Consider the following 18,824-nt stretch of genomic DNA (forward strand, 5'->3'; position numbering starts at 1 on the left):
GAATGCTGCATGCTGGACACCCTGGCTGTGAGCAGCACTCCAAAAGCTGATTTTTCACAACTGCTGGGAAAATATAACAGGAGGCTATCAGAAAAAGAGGGAATATCAAGCCTGCAGGAATGGTAAACTAAGAGGGAAAGGTACAAGCAGGAAAGATGTCTCTATATGATGACAAAAGACCTCAACCCAAACAGAGCCACCACACGTGGAAGGCTCCAAGCCATCCCAAGGCACTCCACACAGTTCCAAGCCTCTTCTAGCAAAAGCACTTTGGGTTCAGATGCAAAAACCTCACTTGAAGCTGGGGGAAACCCTCACAAGAGATGAGTTTTTGGTGTGCAAACCCCCAGTTGTGGCCCAGCCAGCAGCAGAAGACATCTCCCCAGGCTTCAGGGAGCAGGTTCCAGCCTCTGCTCCTGCAGCCATACCATCTGCTGGATCAATTCCAAGGCCTTCAGAAAAATCCCAGATGGTGATGCAACTCAAGGATATTACATGTGACATGTTTGCTCTCAGCAAGATTAATAGAGTTGACTTTGCCCCCCCTCCAATCTCTCTTTCTGCACGCTACACACTGCTATGATTTACTCTAAATACAGAAATATCCCAAACTTCTTTAGGACATCTGCTGATATAAATAGGATATTAAAAAACCCCTGCATTCCCTTATTAGCTGTGTGTGTGGATTAACAAGAAATAGTTTAAATTCCTGCCAAACAGTTCCAACTGGTTTTATGGACGGGAACAGATCTTTGTAATTATGCTGATTTTATATCAAACCTATAAAAGGCTGACCATTATAGGAAAAAGCCAAACAAAGGATACACCTAAAGAGGTGCTGAATGTGCTGGAATTCCCAGTTGCCAAGAGGAGAAAAAAGCCATGGAATGCCACAATCATGTTTTAGCAGCATCATTTGATTCAGGACACAACACCAAGTGATGTCTTTAAGGTGTTCATTCAGTTTGGGAAAGGTATATGGCAGCAGCCATCAGTTTTGGGTATCCATCCATCCATCCATCCATCTGAGACTGTGCCAACCTGTTTTCAGCATTCATTTGGAATTATTGATCCTTCTCCTATTTCCCAGCACTGAGTTACTATGGAACATCCTCAATCTTCTTCCCTGAGTGTGACACTGGTCTGGGGACATGTAAGACCAGTTAATTCAACTGAGGCACCTCTGTGTTTCCATCTCCCCTCCACCCTGGGAGAGGAGAGGATAGAGGTACTGAAGAATTCTCCTCATCCCAGGTTCCAGATTAAAGACAAAATCATGGTGATTCATGAGATGTTGGTGCAAGCCAGAAACACCACATCCCTTCTCACTCTTCCATAAAATAAACATTAAATCATTAAGTCACAGAATCATGGAATGTTTGGGTTGGAAGGACCTTAATGCTCATCCAGTCCCACCCCTGCCATGGGCAGGAACACCTCCACTAGTCCAGGTTGCTCCAAGCCCACCTGGCCTTGGACACTACCCAGGATGGGGCAGCCACAGCTTCACTGAAATCAATTCCAGCTCCTCCCCAACCACACAGGGAAGAATTCCTTCCGCATGTCAAAAAACTGCCCCTCTTTCATTTTGCACCCATTTCTCACTGTCCTGTCACAACTGTTCCTGACGAAGAGTGCCCTTCTGGCCTCCTTGTAGGTTCTTTCAAACACTGGAAGTGGTGGAGTCTCCATCCCTGGAGGTGTCCAAGGAAGGCCTGGATGTGGCACTCAGTGCCCTGGGCTGGTGACAAGGTGGGGATCAGTCACAGCTTGGACTGGATGATCCTGGAGGGCTTTTCCAACCTCAAGGACTCTGCGTGAAGTCCTACTCATCAACCAACCCCTCTATCCCTGTTTGACCAATACCAAAGGTGGGAAGAGCAGCTTGGGTGTTCCTTGAGATTCCAGGTGATGATGAACCTCCTGCCATCCAGGATGTCAGTTTTCCCAATGAACAAGAAACCTCCAGAACTCAGCACTTGCCTTTCCAATGCTGGTGCAGTGACATTCATTTCATTCTCATGGGCAGAAGAAATGTAAAGCTTTTCAAATATTTTTAAGTGTGGGGTTATTAATGCCAGATTCCAGTGGATTGGGGAAAGCTCCCAACACATGCCTAATCTAGAACATGTGGTTTCGGGGGAGGTTTGGAACCAATATGTTTTCAACATTTTCAGGAAATTTGGTCTATCCAGATGAAAGCTTCTTGGACCCTACTGAACTATCCGTCAGTGATACAAACACTGAAACAAGAGGAATATTTTCCCTTTTCCCCAAAAAAGAAAGTGCTTCTTTACCAACTCCAGAGAAAGCAATGGGTCTGCTGAAGAGCAGCTTTGGGATTATTGCTGCAGAATATTTAGAGAATATGATAAATGATACATCTAGGAAAACATCCCAGAAGTAAGTAAATCACATCCTGTGCTATGAATTCTGGCACATCTTCCCAGGGTGGCTTTTTGATGAGGAAGGGGGATCTTCTTCTGAGAGTGGAGGAAAAGTGCTGCCCACACTTACAGAAACCCAAGCCAGGAGTGTGAACTAGAAGTAACTTCAACAAATCTGAATACAGAGAATATGTTTGGTAAGGGAATGGGAGGGAATCCAGACAAAAAGTAGGGGAAGGATGAAACAGCACTGTGGGATGTCTGAGCCCATAGGGCAGGGCCCAGGGCATTCCAGCTTTCCTCAGCCTTCCTTCTCTCCCTGCTTTTGTTTCAACCTCATTTTAAAACTCCTAAAAATTCACGTGTGAACACAGCTGCCCTTAATGGTCTTTGCCTGGTTACACCTTAAATCCAGATGCTCCTCAACAGCCCCCACAAGCCAGAGCTCCCTCCCTGCCCTTCATCCAGTGGGATCTCAGTCCCATGCCATTCCCAGAGTCACCAAAGGGCCATCCCAGCCTGCTCCACCTGCACAACACTGTATTCCAGGAGTCTTTGCTTTGTGTTGCCCTGTCCACTGTGGTGTGAGAGGCTGCTGAGTCCCCAGAAATGGCTTGGGGACAGTGACATTTGTGACCCCCCAGCCCTGTGCAGGACTGCCCCAGCCCAAAGCCAGTCTCCACCAGCTTGGGAGATCAAGGACAGTTTGCAGCTCATTTTGGCCTCTTCTGAGGCACTCCCTTGGCTCCATCCAATTTTTGAGGCAATTCTTCATCTCTTTGATGGACTTTCCATGTGCCTCCAGGGGAAGAGTCCTGCACTGAGGTCACTCCCAGGGCTGCTTGGCCACAGGGTGTGAGAGGAGCTCGTGTCCCAGCACCAAGGGTTGGGAATCATCTCTCATGTGGTGGCTTAGGGCTGAGAGTGGCCTTTGCTGCCTCCCTGCTCCTCTCCTCACATTCCACCAAAGGACAAACCTCCATCCATGTGTCATCCAGATGAGCAGATGCTGCTCCAGGAGCTCCACGGATCAGTAGCCTGCTCCCTCCCCATTCCTCTGATCCCAAACACCAGCCCCCAGCTCAAGCTCATCGGGCTGAAAACAAACGCAGGGAAGTCACAGCTCATCCCTGGAATCCCTGGAGAGACACGAGATGCCAGAGAGCCACAATCTCTCTTCTCAAACAGCTTCAGACCACGTAAGATCTCATCAGGAACAGGAGTTTTTTTGCTGCTGAGAAAGTTTTTTTTCTCCTGCCAGTACTCAGAGATTTTTGCTTGGCTTGACAAAACCCAGGACTCCTTGGGGAATCATTTGGTGAAGCTCCTAAGGACAGCTAAACTCAAATTTACAGATAATGCCAATAGTGGCAGTAGGCTGTGATGTAGTTTACCCTGGTCTTTAATCACATTCAAAGGAAAAAAACCTGATTACTGCAGATGATCAGAACCAAAGTGTGAACAGGAGACAGACCTAAGGGACAACCACTCATCAACCTGATTTTTGCTCCAGGTAGAGGTCAAAAGGAAAGGACAAAAGGAGCAGGATGAATTAGCTGTGCTCATGCATTCCACAGGTTTTTCCACCTTCAGGAGGATGATGGGACTCAAAGGGCACCAGGTGCTGTCTGAAGGGAGGTGCTGAAGCAGGCAGAGCCCCATCAGCCCTGTGTATCTCCTTCCCAAGGGCTTTTTGGCATGAGGAAAAATACAGGTGCAGGACTGTAGGAGAACCAGGATGGAACAGCACCTGTCCTTTAGAGGTCTGTCACCTCTGCTGTTGTCACCTCTGTCACAGTGCTGGTCCCATTTAGGAGAGGCTGGATCCAGTCACCTCCTGGGGTTCTCTCCATCCTACAACCTCAACTCTGCTCTCCAAGAGACAGAGCTCTGCTGAAAATCCCTCCTCACTTCCTTGAGCAAGGCAGATGTGTCCCTGCTCACTGCAACGGGAATTTCCAAGCCTTTACAGGACACAGGGAACAACCAAGGTGATTTACCTCTTCCATCCTCTCCAGATCCACTGTAGGATCAATAGCAAGGCACCAGGACAGGCTGCTGGTACCAGAAGGCTCTAAAAAAACAGCTCCAGCCTCTGAGTAGGTGCAAGAACACCACAGCACAAATGTGGTCACGAGCAAAGACAAAATCCTGCTCCCAATTAACTCCAGAGCCACTGTTGCTGGCAAAATCCTCCTGCACTGCCTCCTCAGAAACACAAAAAGCCAATCAAACAGAAATCTCCGCCCTCCTCAGCTCTGCTCCCACATCACCAGCCCCAGCCAAGTTCCTGGGGTTCACACCAGAACCTGTGGCCATCATATTTCATTTTCCACTCTCTGGCTGGCTCGGAAAGGAGGATGTGATGTGCCTTTTGTTTCCCTTCAGGCATTTCGGTTGGATTCCAAGCACAAAACTGACAAAGAACATTCCCAGTTCTAATTCGAGGATCCCAAGGATTTTTTTGGCTGCTGGCTGGAGTCACCAGGCTGATTTTCTATCCACCACTGCACCCTCTTGCTTCCTTTATCAATCCCACATATTTAAATCCAACAATTTGAAGCGTAGTGTTACAGCTGTGTTTTTATTTTGTTTGTTTTATTCGGTTGTTGCCTAACACAAAACACTCTGACATTTTCAGTCACATCCCACTAAGATAAACAACGAACATATGTCATGAATTCCAGCAGAAATGATTCCCAAGTGGGGCAGCAGCAAGGTTTGAAGTGGGAGTACGAGAGCCTCTCCCGAATTGTTTGCTGGATGTTTGAAATGAGCTCTTCCTGTGGTTATCCATAAGGAATCGAGGGCAGGTGGGAGGAAACCTCTCTGACAGTCTCATCCCTGCAGAACCTGATGTGTTTTTCCTCCTACCATCCATAATCCTGCCTAATTGGATGGAAAACCTCCATGGCATTGAGAAGCTGCCTGAGAACTGATGGATTAATTACACAGAAAAACGCAGGATCTGTATCCAAGGATCTGCCCGTATGCATCCACATGTACTTACAGCTGGATGAATCTAAAAAGAGGGGAAAAGGAGGGAAAGAAAGGGGAAGAAGGGGGAAAAAGAAGGAAACCCAAGAGAGACCCCATCACTCTTGTGAGGATTGGATGAATTTGATAAGAGGGAAAAATAAGGGAAAAAAAATGGGAGAAAAGGAATCCCAGGAGAGACTCTGCCACTCTTGGGAAACTCAAGTGAAGTCCCTGCAGCAGCTGGGACACAGGGAATGTTGCCTGGCTCAGCCAAGCCTTGCATTTATCTCCATTGAAAGCAATTAAGGCACTTCCCCAAATCCTGCTGGAATTAGTGGGATCAGATATGACTCCAACAATGTCTCCATACATCACGGCCAACAAAGCCCTCATGAAAACATTCAACCCCAGCCCCATTCACAGCTTCTTCCCCAAGGAATTCCTCACTGGAGCTCTGCAGCTCTGGGCTGGTTCAGCTGCTCTGTGACAGCCGAGAGGGTTCCAGTGAGTGCCCAGAGAGGGCCCAGGGAGGACAATCACAACTGCCACCACCAGAGCAGCAACTCCAGGTTTGGCTGTTCACAGAATCCCAGAATAGTTGGAAGGATCCTCTGGAGATCACCCAGTCACCCTTTGGAGCAGGTGACATGGGAACACATCCATGTGGGTTTGGGATGTCTCCAGAGAGGGACACTCCACATCCTCCCTGGGAAGCTGTTCCAGGGCTGTGTCCCCTCCATGGAAAGAAGTTCTTCCTCATGTTGAGCTGGGACTCCTTGTGTTGTAGTTTATGGCATTGCCCCTTGTCCTGGAGCCTGGCACTATCCTCTGACACCCTTTGGAGATATTTGTATGGATTATGAGATCCCCAGACAGAAAAACAAGCTTATTCATCCCAAAATCTGCAGGAGGAGGATCCTTGTGATGGCAAGGGCAGGACCTGACAGGGGGCTCAGGTGGGTCTGACCCAGTTCCACAACAATTCCTCCACTTGGAGCGACCAGACGGGCCTGGAGCACGTGCTGAGCCTGCAGAACCTCCCTGGCTGAGGGTTTACCCACTGAAATCAAAGCTGAGCTGCAAATCCGCCAGCAGGGAGACAATGGAGCCTCTCATGCTGCGAGAAGGGAGCAGCAGCTTCCAGAGGAGCCCGGCATTTCCAGCGCTCGGTGCAGCTCAGCTGCACTCACGGCTCAGCTGCAGCCACATTCCTGCCCCTCTGGAACATCTGTTCTCCTCTCATTAGTGCTGGCCCTGTTTTGTAACACAAGGAACTCAGTGAGATTCCTGAAGCTCAGTGTGTGACCCGGGGCGTTCCGAAAAGCCCCGGCTCTCAGGAGTGGAATTCAGACGGAATCACCAGCCACTTCCAATAACGTTGCTGGCTGCTCAAAGTGCAGCTGGAAAAGGAGCTGAGCTCTGGTCGAGTTTGAGCACAGCCCCTTGGGAGCTCAGAATCCATCCACAAGTGCAGTCAGGGCAAGTGTCTGAAAGTGCCACCGAGGTGACAATGACCAGAGAATCCCTTCTCATCCTGAGCAACTCCAGATCTCCCAGTGGCCAACCCACGGCCTCATCCCAACCAGGGAAGGACAAAACCCCCAGAGCAGCTCCAGGGATGGACCAGATCAGCAGCATCTCATCACAGCTTTGTAGACTTCCAAATAATGAAGCAGAGTCCCTGCTGGAACAATCCAGATCCCAACTGGAAGGGCTGATGAAAAAGCCAGGGGGCAAAGGGAGGTTGTGGATGGGTCAGGACACACCAACCATTATTCCACTGTGATCCCTGTGAGCCATGGTAATTCCTCACCCTGGACACCCCACAACTGGGCTTGGGCCTCTCCCAGCTTTTCCTATTTAACATCCAACAGGGACAGCAACATAGCAGAGCTCAGGGAGGAATTCTGGACTTCAGCACAATCCACAAAATCATAAACTGGTTTTGGTTGGAAGGGACCTTAAAGCTCTTCCCATTCCACCCCCTGCCATGGGCAGGGACAGCTTCCACTATCTCAGGTTGTACCAAGCTCTGTCCACCCCGGCCCTGGACACTTCCAGGAGCATCCACAGCTTCTCTGCACAACCTGTGCCAGAGCTGGAACCAGCACCTAGACACCACTCTGGGTTTTTAGGGATAAGACCAAAAGAGATCCCGGTAATCATAAGCCTGGAAATAACACAGAGATAAGGATATGTAAATAAGCTGCAGCCCTAATTTTATCACAGTAATAACAAACACTGACAGCAACATCCCAGGAAAGGGATGAGTTTATCCCCAAAGATTAAAACATCACATTATTCCCAATTTCTCCCATTTAGGGGGAAATCACTGAGAAATTCTGAGGGAAATCAGTAAGAACAAGCACTTTGTGGTGAGCCTTTCCTTCTGGGACAGTCTCCTGTGCTCCAGGATCCAGGAAATGTCCAGTATTTACTGCGTGCTCATCACCATGGTTTCGGAGCACAATAAGGCTCTATCGCTCTGCATCCATCTGTGTTTCTGGGAATGCCGGGGCTTTGGGAATTGCAGGGGCCAACACAAAGGCACCCATTGTTCTGGAGGCAGAGGGACGAACCTGCCCTTTCCACAGGAGAGGAAGCCAGCAGGAAAAGTTGCTATTGTGAGCTGGATATTAAAAAAAATGCAGAAAAAACGTCCGATTGCATCGTCAGTGTTGCCGGGTCGGGAAAGGGGCATGGCTGGGACAGGGCACCTGTGGGACTGGGGGCTGCCCGGGGGGAGCCAGGCACCCCCAGACAGACTGGCATCAGCTCCTGCTAAACCATCCCAAAACCACCCAAAATCCATCCTAAACTCACCCCAAAAGCCAGATTGGCATCAGTTCCTGCCAAACCATCCCAAAAACATCCAAAATCCATCCTAAACACATCCTAAAAGCCAGGTTGGCATCAGCTACCTACTAAACCACCCAGAAACCATCCTAAATCCATCCTAAAAGCCAGGCTGGCATCAGCTACTTGCTAAACCATCCAGAAAGCATCCAAATTCTACCCTAAACCCACCCTAAAATCACTCTAAAAGCCAGGCTCTGGCATCAGCTACCTGCTAAACCATCCAAAACCCACCCTAAAACCACTCTAAGACCATTCTAAATCTATTCAAAACCAACTCTAAAACCATCTTAAAACCACACTGAAATCACCCTAAAACCACCAAGCAAATCCTAAGAGGGTGAAACGAAACCCATGTAGCTGGAGCATCACTTCCACAGCTTCAGGTAGGAGCAGGGATGGGGAGGAGCTTTAAATCCCCCAGAATTTAATTTTCCTTTCAACCCAAAGCCATTTGCAGTGCTGGAATTCTCCTCCAGGACTTTCCTCGGCAGGAAGAACTGCCAAAGTAGTAGAAACCAAATTGTTGTCAGCTTAAGGCCAGCCATCTGCTCAGCCTCTTCCCAGCTGCCATGCTCCCAATCAAAGCCTGGAGAACAATCCCTGATGTTTCTCACCAAGCTCAATATGAAAAAAATCTAGGAAGGAAAAAAAAAACCAAAAAACAACAAACCAACAACCCCAAACCCAAAATGCAAAAAAACCCAGAAACCAGGAAAGCAGCCCGGCAGGGATCTAACTGGGAACAGAGATGAAAGTAGGAGAAAAAGAAACTATTTTATTTGTTTAAAACAATGTTTTTTAAAGAGTCCTATTGACATCTGCTTTGTAAATGCTCTGTCATTATTTATAACCTCCAGAGCACGGAATTGTCTCTGGAGTTACAACCATGCTACTCCCAGATTTTGGCTTTGTTAGCAAAGAGCCAGCAGCATTTTTACTGGCACTCTGGGAATAGAGATCTAGCATTTCATACCCAGTTTATTTAAAAGTGGACTAATTTAACATCCTTGATGGTTCCTTTTAGCACAACTGTTGCTAATTAGCAGCTCCAGAATGATTTGTTCATCTGGGAGCAGCAGCAGTTCCACAGCAGCATAAATACACCAGGGCAAAAGGGAAGGAGGGGGGAAAGGAGAAAACAGGGAAGAGGCATTGGAAAGGGGCAGGTTTTGGAGAATTAAAGGAAAAGAAGCAACAGGTGGAGATGGGAACACTGAGGAGAAAAGAGGCAGAAAAAACAGAGTGGAAAGGGATAATCCTGGGCCTTGAGAAGCTGGAAAAATCTGTGGCAGTTTTTAAAGTTGTGCAAAAGTTGGGTCTGGTGGCATGGACTGGACAGTGGCTTTAAGATGATGGTCCCAGGACTGGTTCAGGCACCAGCCCCCAGTGTTCCCATGGGATGCCCCAGGGCTGAAGGGATTCAGGAACAAGGAGAGGAACCTTGGCCAGGACACAACCTCAGCTGCTTTAAGTAGCCCCAGGGCACCGTGGGTGCAGGGCCACAACCCAAACTTAAGCAAACCCAACCATAAAACATGTCAGGGGTCAGAAGGCTGAAACCAGAGTCTTTCAAGGAGGAGCCCCTGAAATTCCAGAGTCCTGTTGGAGAGTGAGAGGATCCAACTGATGGCTTTGCACACAATTTTCCTTGGATTTTTGAACAAAGAGGCACCAAAGCAGCTTTGCTGCTCCCATGTCCCATCCCTGTGGCTCCATGCCCTGGGCACAGCCAGGACCATCACCCTCCCCTGGCTGCACAGAACCAGCTCTGCCCTGTCCCAAAATCACCTCTTTCACAGCAAAAGGCTTGAAAGCAAATCCTCCAGAAAGAAAAAGCTTTTGGGAAAGGAACCACGTTCTCCCTGATGTTTAGAAATCATCAAAGCCAGCCTGTTGCTGGTACCAGGATGAGCTGGGAAGGGTCGGAGCAGCCTCCCTCCAGCCCCAGCCTCCATGCTCAGATCACTTTGGTCTTTCCCTGCATGTGCAAAAGCACTTGAAAGTTCATAAAATTAATTCCAGACAAATATTAGCGAGGCATCAAGTGGAAAGCACATCTCCTTCCTTCTGGGAATTTATAGTTCAGCCACTTTTATCTTTGGGAGGCTCTTTGGAGATCAAAGATTTGATCAACTTTCCTTTTGCGAAACTCACGAAGAAAACGGTGTTATCAGGATCATGACATGATTTTATTTATTAGTTTAATGATTCATTGCCCTGCTCTGACAGCAAGATCCTTAACAAAGGTCTAAAACAAACAGCCTGAGCTCCCCAAGGCTGTGGCTCTGTTTGTTTCTCGATTTTATGGTTGTTACAAGGTCAAGCCCTGCCCTGACAGCTCCCACTTGTTAAGTGCAGCTCTAAAACCACCACAGCCAAACGTGGGGCAGCCACTTGCCAAAGCCAGAGGGACACAACCTGTCACTCTGGCAGTTTTCCCCATCTCCACCACCTACAGGGTCAAAATCCCTAATTTTCAAAAAGACACAGATAAGAATCACAGGATCAGTGGGGCTGGAAAAGGTCTCTGAGACGGCCAAGTCCAACCTGTGACTGATCCCAGCCCAGAGTGCCATGTCTGGGCATTTTCTGGACATCTCCAGGGATGGGCACTCCAAACCTCCCTGGGCAGCCCCTTCCAATGCCTGACCACCCTTTTCAGGAAGAAATTCCTCCTGATGTCCAACCTGACCCTCCCCTGCCACAGCTTGGAGCCATTCCCTCTTGTCCTGTCCCTGTTCCCTGGGAGCAGAGCCTGACATGCCCCGGCTGTCCCCTCCGGTCAGGGAGTTCTGCAGAGTCAGAAGATCCCCCTGAGCCTCCTTTTCTCCAGGTTGAGCCCCTTTCCCAGCTCCCTCAGCTTTTCCAGACCCTTCCCAGCTCCACTCCCCTCCCAGGACTCGATAAGGGTGGAAGTGCTCTGCATTTCTGGAGTGACTCAACTCTGAGCATCCAGGGAACATCAGGGAAATCAGGGAAAGGAATGCCAGTCATGAAAGGACAACACTGGGCACAAGGTGATGGGCAAAACCCTCCTCAGACACCAACTTTCAGCCTCCCTATCTCGTCTCAGCAGCTCTCTGCACATCTGGCAAGGCAGAGGCAGCCTGAGGGATGAAGTTAATCCCTCCCAACATCTGCCAGCAGCGCTCCATCAACTCCGCTCGCCTCCAGTGGGAACTTGCTACTACACAAGCAGCTGGTGAAGACAGTGGGATAGATTTCTAGGAGACTGGGAAAAGGACTGGGATGCTGTCTGAGCCATCTGAGCACCAGAGCGACACCAGCCCCAAAACTGAGAGCCCACACTGGGCTGGAATCACTCAGGGAGTCTGCACCAAATGCATCAGACTTGTCAGCATTCTGGGCAAGAGGAATCCAGGGAGTTTCACCAAGCTCTTTCTTGGAGCAGAGCCACAGGGAAATGCTTCTCCACTGTGAAACTGCAAAGGTTTCAGAGGAGATGGGAGCTGGACTGGAAAACTGATCGTGATAATGGAGTAAGGACTCGGGCACAGAAGCTTTCCAGAATCCAGTCCTTTCTCTGGAATCTGTTCTTTCCTGCAATATGGAAGCACGAGAGCTCTTCCAGGAGCTCATGCTCCTGTCTTTGTGTCATGACAATCATGGAAAGCCAGGACTGGAAATCAAATTCCTCACAAAGAAATCAGGAACCTTTCTGCTCTTCTAATCCGAGCTTTGTACAACTTTGCCTTCCCTTCACACGGGCTTTGTCCCCACCTGAGACTCCACAGCAACTCAAAACCCCCTTGAAGCAGTCACCAGTTTGGGATGCAGATGTTCCCAGCTGTTTGCTGGATTGTGAAAAGCTCCTTGATGATTTTAAGCAAAGCTGGGTGCGCAGGACAACAAATAAGGGCAAACAATTACAAATTAAAGCCTTAAACAAGCACAGTTCTAGGAGTCAAGGATGGAATTCCTAAGCAGCATTAATTCACACAAGTCCTACAGCTGCAGAAATCAGAACTTCTGGAATTCCTCATCTGGGAGGGGACCAAAACCAGGGAGAAACTGAGCAGGACTCACCGTCGGGCCCTTCGCTGCCTTTACTCCTTTTATTCCGACGGACGCGCCTCCCTTCTTCTCCAACGTGCAGCTTCTCCTCGGGGTGGAAGAAGTTCAGCAAGGCCAGCTGTAAGGAGAGGGACAAGTTTAAGCATCTCTGCACAGCGGGTTCAGCCAAGCTGAGAGACTGGAGCCTAAATGCCAAATCCTTTCCAGCAGGGAGAGACGAGGAGGACGTGAGACGGCTGCTCATAGATCTCAGCTCATCCCAAGTCCCCTTGGAAGCAGTCTAGGACTTGAGAAAACTCCACCTGAGGGGTTTCAGCATGGAGAATCCTTCCCCCAGAGATGGGGGACTGCAGGCTGCAGGGCGACCTATGGCTGGAAATAATCAAACAACTCAAAGGCCGATGCGATAATTCCTAATTTTTCTCTGCAAAACTTGCTCAATCCTGGATCTCCTTCTTCAGCATTACTCACTGCCAGTAAGTTTTGCCTCTCTCAACCTCTTCTCTGCAAGCCTCATTAGCTGCTGAGATTCAAAGGTCTTCAGGGACCTTTAAATCCAACCCAATATACCACATAAATTAACACTTTAAACCTACAGCAACATTTGTAACACCAGATTTGCCAGGAGGCAAAAATTTTATGTAGCGACCTCTTATTCAGGAAAAAATTACTGCTGCCTTAAAAAGTCCTTAAAAGATCAACATCCCGACCCAGAAAATGGAATTTGGGGTTAGAAACCAGAATCCCAGCTACCCCCGGGTGTGGCAGATCATCCCCAGCAGCATTTTCCTGTTATTTCCACTTCATAAAAAAGGGAAGTCAAAGATCAATTAGGGACCAAACACCTTCTGTGTGTTACTGCATCCAACAGCCAGGGCTGCTCCGACCAGGATGGGGATTTCTTGCTCAAGAAACCCGATCTGCTTATTTCAGCTGTAAACACACAGCAAAACAAAAACACAGCCCAAGACGAGAACCAGGAGGCTTCAAAAAGCAGCCCCAAAGGTTATCGAACCCGTCATTGTTCTGAGAACAAAACCTGGGGCATCAAAAGCAACTTTGAAAGAGCAGAGAAGAACAAACACCTCCCCTGAATTGCCGGGCTCGTTAAGCTCCAGCCCATAAAAGTCCCTATCGAGAGCAATAATCGCAAAAGGCCCTTGGCTTTTCACAAGCCCCAGGGCTCTCACCTCCCCTCTCCCGCCCATTCCCAAGGTATTTCCCAAGCACAGCTCCCCTCCCAGCCTCAGCATCCCAGTCCTTCACTCAGATTTTACAATCTGCATTTTGCTTTACCCCAACAAGCTCGGCTGCAGTCTCACAAACTGAAATGTCTGGAAACCCTTTAGTTTCCAAAGGAGAACCCCCAAAGCGTTTCTCAAATTCCCAATCTGTTGCTATTGCCTTGTGCCCCTGTGCAGGCAGATCTGCAAAATTCCTGGATGTTTGACACTGCAATGATGTCGTGGCTGAAAGGACCCAGAAACGCTGTGGGATGATCTGTGATCAGCTTCCCAAACTCTCACTACTGAGCTTTTAAACGCCCCTAAATGGCAATGATGAGTAAAGCTTACCTGCCTGAGGAAGGTCAGTTACAGGGTTGGATGGACAACTGAAGGCTCTCGTTTACAACAAGGAATTAAGGATGAGAACACTTCCCAAAGCACCACATTCCCAAAGCTCCCACATCCCACTGCACTGCCCCAGGTGGGGAACACTGGAGCAGGATGCTCCTGCAGGCACCACCAGCACCTTTCCTGACACACCATAGCACAGCCAGTGATAAGAAAAAGTGAATTTCTCTTTAGATCTCTTATTTAACTAATGTTGAGACACTGCAGAACTAACTGAAGGAACAAATTGCATTATAATTTGGGTTAAAGTGTCAATTAAATCCTCAGCGTGGCTTTGGAATGCTGTTATTGCCTGGATCATTACTGGATTTTACAGAACAGGGTAACAGAGGCTGTAATAGAAATAGAGGCTGTTCCTCCAGGCTGAACAACCCCAACTCCAATGCTCTGCTCCAGGTTTTAATCTGATGTCACTTGTCACTGACCACTCAGAAAAACACCAAATTTTGGCTAAAAGTAATCCGTCCATGAAACTCTGTATTTCTAGTCAGAAAGAGAAATGACAGTGGGGGCAAATGACTAAATCACACCTTTTACTTAGAAAACAAACCCACAAAAGCAGCTTGTGACTCCAATTGTGAACACAGCAGCTGCTGCTTTGGGACACCCCCCATGAAATTGTGTTTTCCAGGAGCAGTGGCACACCCCACCTGGGAATGGCCACAACCCCTGAGAGCAGAGAGGGGCCATGCCCAGGGTGGACCTTCCACAGAGCTGTGAGTTATGCAAACACCAGCACTGACCCTCCTGTGACTGGCACGGAGGGCTCGGGGGTCCTGCTCGGGATGGAGGGAATGCTCAGATCCCCGGGAAGGTCAGGGGCAGGAAAAGGGTGACCAAGGCTCTTGCAGCCACCCAAGCTGCCAAAGGCCAAGTGGCTCTCAGGGGACTCAAGGGCCCCGTTGTTCCAGGGCTGCAGCTGCCCGAGCTCGGGGATGCTCGGCCATGAAGGGCCCGTCTGTGTCCGGCTGGGAATCGCTTTTTCCATTCACCACCCCCGAGACAGCAGTGAAATATTGGGAAGAAATTCCTCCCTGTCAGGCCCTGGCACAGGTTGCCCAGAAAAGCTGTGGTGCCCCTGGATCTCTGGAAGTGTCCAAGGCCAGGTTGGATGGGGCTTGGAACAACCTGGGATAGTGGAAGGTGTCCCTGCCCATGGAAAAGAGGTGGAATGAGATGAGCTTTGAGGTCCCTTCCAGGCCAAACCATCCTGGGATTTCATAATTCTACTATAAAGTTTTAAAAACAATTTTCCTTGCTCCATAACAAACCCAAGACTTCCTGTCCGAGTGCATTTTTTCCCTTTTCAGCACAAGGGCTTAAAAATCCTCTTTTCTCAATCTGAATGTTAAATTTGGCCTTTGGTGGGGATTAATTTTTATGAGGTTTAAGGTTTCTTCCTTCCTCTGCATCAACCCTGGGGTTCATGGGGCACTCTGGCTGTGGCACCTTCTGGGGAATTCTAAAAGGAATTCTTACCTAGTCCATGATTTCACTGAAACTTCTCATCCTAAGTCATGGAGAGCTGATTCTCTCAGCCTGTGCACTTTCAGAGCCAGAGAATTTTTCAGGAGTCAAGCACACACAGCTTCTTTTTTGGGAACAGATATTTTCCCTGCACAGTCTAAACAATCCCCATTTCCCTCCTCCTCCAAGCTAAAGCCCTCAAATCACCCTTAATTTTAGAAACACCGTGGGTTTAATCAAGAGAATCACTATAGGATGCAAAAAGGTCAAAAAGCCAACACAGGAAAAATCCCAGGGGAAGGCATTCCTCAAAATAACCTGGGAAACAATAGCACAGGCACCGCTCGCCGGAGGGAATCGGATCTGCCTCGGTTTCTCTGGGCAAAATAAAGCAAAACAAAGGCACACAGAGCTGGTTTTCCCTGCAGAACCTGCCTGGGAACATTGGACAAAGTTGTTGGATGATGGATGTCAAGGGAGCACAGTGGGAACTGCCAAAATAACAGGGCCTCTCAAACTCATTTGTGGGATGGACATTCCACACTCCATGCAAGTAAAGGAAAAAGAAAGGTATTATCATTTTTCATAAAATAAAATATTATTTGTCTTGTCATTACAGGCCCTTGTCAAAAGTGTCTTGAAGAGCCACTGGACACCAAGGGAATCTATTTCCAATTGTCAAACAGCTTCAAAGGAAGAAAAGTAGAAAAATATAAACTCACCCCATGCAATTATACACAAAGGGTAGATTTTTCCTTAGGCTAAGTTGGTAGGAAGAACAAGTGTCTTCTTCCTGCAGAAGCGAAAAACACCCAAACCTTCAGGTGCACAAGGCCTTTTGGGTGAAAAGTGAAAAAAACCCAAAGATTTTCTGCCTCTAACAGCTCCCAATTCCTCCTGACAAAGCAAGTCCAGCCAAAGATCTCATCCAGAAACCACAGCTCAATGCCTCAAAGCACCTCAGAAAAAAAGCATGAACTCACCCTCTTGCACGAGTGTTTAACAGGATTGTTAAAATCAAATTCCCTCTTCCTTTGCAGTTTGGGAGATCAGCAGTGTGAGGAGCCTAAGAACCAGCCCAGGCTCTGCAGCAGCATTCTCTGCAAGCAATATTGTTGTTTTTCTAGTGCTCTCAAGTTCAGCCTGTGGTTCAGAGGAGCAGCTACTTGAATATCAGCCCCATTGTCCTCCAGAGCTTTGCCTCTGGTCACACGTGGTGCAAAAAAAAAAAAGATCAAGCAGATAATTTATATTCCACCAGCTCGGAAAGAAGCTCGAGGAGTAGCTTTGCTTTATTGAAAAGAAACCCCATCCCACATATTTTAAGAATTGTTTTTGTCATTGTTTCTTGCTCCTCATAAAAATGCAAGGAGCAAACGAGGGAACAATTCCCATTTCAACGTGACAGAACTTTGACACCATGTCTTGTCTGCAGGACAAGCCACGGCCCTGCCTGCAAAACTCATGTAATGTCATCAATACCATGAGGGAAGGACCAGACATGGAGAGAGCAGAGATGGTACAAACTCCACTGCCCACCTTCCCCCCAAACTTGGCACTCCCAGCTGGCTGTGGGAACCCTTGCCAGGGCTCTGGAGCAGGTTCCACACCATAACAAACCCCTGCCCTCAGCTTTTTCTGTGTGAAGGTCCAATTTGGTCCTCACCTTCAAGATGCCCAGAACTCCTCTGGTCCCTGTTGCTTCATCTCTTCCCTCCCAACTCCAGCCACATTCTTGCTCTTTCCAGCTGTTCATCCTGAAGCCCAAGATCCCAGAGGCACAATCCTTCACCCTGGAGTTGACACAAAATCCCAACTCCCTCTCATTCCAATCTGCACTCAAGGATCCCCACTGGTCTTCAGACACAACAGGGAACTTCAAAAGCATTTTCCACCCAAAGCTGTTCTATAATCCCAAACCACCAGTGATGCAGGGAATGGGTTGGACTCGATGATCTTGAAGGTCTCTTCCAGCCTTGTGATTCTCTGCTAAGGAACTTATCTAGGCAGGAAGTTTGGGAGGAGGGATTGAGCTCTAGTCCAGGCAGGAGCTGTAACAGCAGAGCCAACACTCGTGAGGAGCTTCACAAAAATGACAGCCAAGGAGTCAAGGGAGTATTTGACCACTAGGACACAGAAATGACCTTGGACTTGGAGGTGGACCATGGAATGCCATGGACTGGGGGCACAGCACCTGCCAGCGGGCAGGAACTCCCATCCCAGCACATCTACACCCTGAACATGCCACCAGTGCTTTTGGGAACAGGATTTGAGATGCTGCCAACATGCTGAGCACTGGGTCAAAATCCTCTCCCAAGGAATGTGCAATCCCAGTTTCGAGAAGGCGACGGAATGGCACTCTGGGTCTTCCAAGCACTCCAGTAACAGATACCAACTGGAGACCAGTGGAAGAGGAGGGAGCAGGTTTTCCCAGGATTTATTGGTATTTTACATTCAGTACCCAGGAAAGCCAAGGGGTTTTGCAGGACGGAACCCTAAATCCAACTGCCAGGTCTCAACCTGAGCCAAGGTGATGGACAGGGAATTAACTGTCATCAGTACAATTAAAACACCTCATAAACTTCCCTTCAGATCCAAACCTTTCCCTCTCCCTTCGTCCTTTCCATGTGGAACTGGGCTTTAAGCAGACCTATGACAGCAGGATCACATCCTGTAACTCCAAGTCTGAACAGGAATTCACTCCTTTCCTCTAATCCAAACCTTCCTCAGCTCAAACTCAGCTTACTTCAGTAAGCAACATGCCAAATCCTTACATTTCCACCACTGATGCCAAATCCTTACATTTCCACCCACTGAACACACCACTTGATTTTTACTTTCAATCAGCTCAGGGAACCTGGAGCAAATGCAGGTAAACCTAGTGGGTAAGGACATGGCAGAGGGGCTGGCAGGTGGATTTGCTCCTTGTGGGAGGAGTGAAATGCAACTTTGGAAAAGGGAGGTTCCAGCATTCCTTCAGACAGAGAGAATAACCTAAGGGACCCTCAGAAACACTTTCTGCCCAAAACCTCCACAGAGAATTGGTTTCAGCACAAAATGGAACCAGGTCCGCAGTCCGAATCCCTGGATTCCACACACCCCACAACTTTCCCTTACTCAATCACCAAAATCACCAAATCTGACCCCAAACCAGCCCCACCTCAAGGCTAGAAGACCACAATTTGTTAAACGAGGCTGTTTGTCCATGCAATTGTCTAAGACACCTTTCCCTGGAGTTGCCCTGTGCTGGAGGGGAGCTGGTGGCTCCCACAAGTGCTTTGATGGAGGGACAATGCCACGGAGGTGGACACGGCTGGAGCTGAGCGACGGCTCGGGCTTCCCATTCCTTACACCTGCTGGCACTGAAGGGAAAGCTCAAACACAACCCAGATGTGAGCAGAACAAGGTCAAAGCTGAGTTTAACACTGCACATGAAGACACCTGCAGTGAATTTTTTACTGGT

At 48.5% G+C, this 18,824-nt stretch overlaps 1 protein-coding gene across 1 annotated transcript in view; it reads right to left on the reverse strand.

The window, feature by feature from the left end:
• EDA (ectodysplasin A) overlaps positions 1-18,824 on the reverse strand; it is a 34,671-nt gene that overhangs the window by 13,050 nt on the left and 2,797 nt on the right. Inside the window, exon 3 of the mRNA XM_031062674.1 lies at positions 12,273-12,378. Within this exon, the coding sequence (XP_030918534.1) occupies positions 12,273-12,378 (106 nt within the window). The remainder of the gene's footprint in view (positions 1-12,272; positions 12,379-18,824) is intronic.

The sequence above is a fragment of the Geospiza fortis genome, unplaced genomic scaffold (assembly GCF_000277835.1).
Source record: "Geospiza fortis unplaced genomic scaffold, GeoFor_1.0 scaffold874, whole genome shotgun sequence".
Lineage (NCBI taxonomy): Eukaryota > Metazoa > Chordata > Aves > Passeriformes > Thraupidae > Geospiza > Geospiza fortis.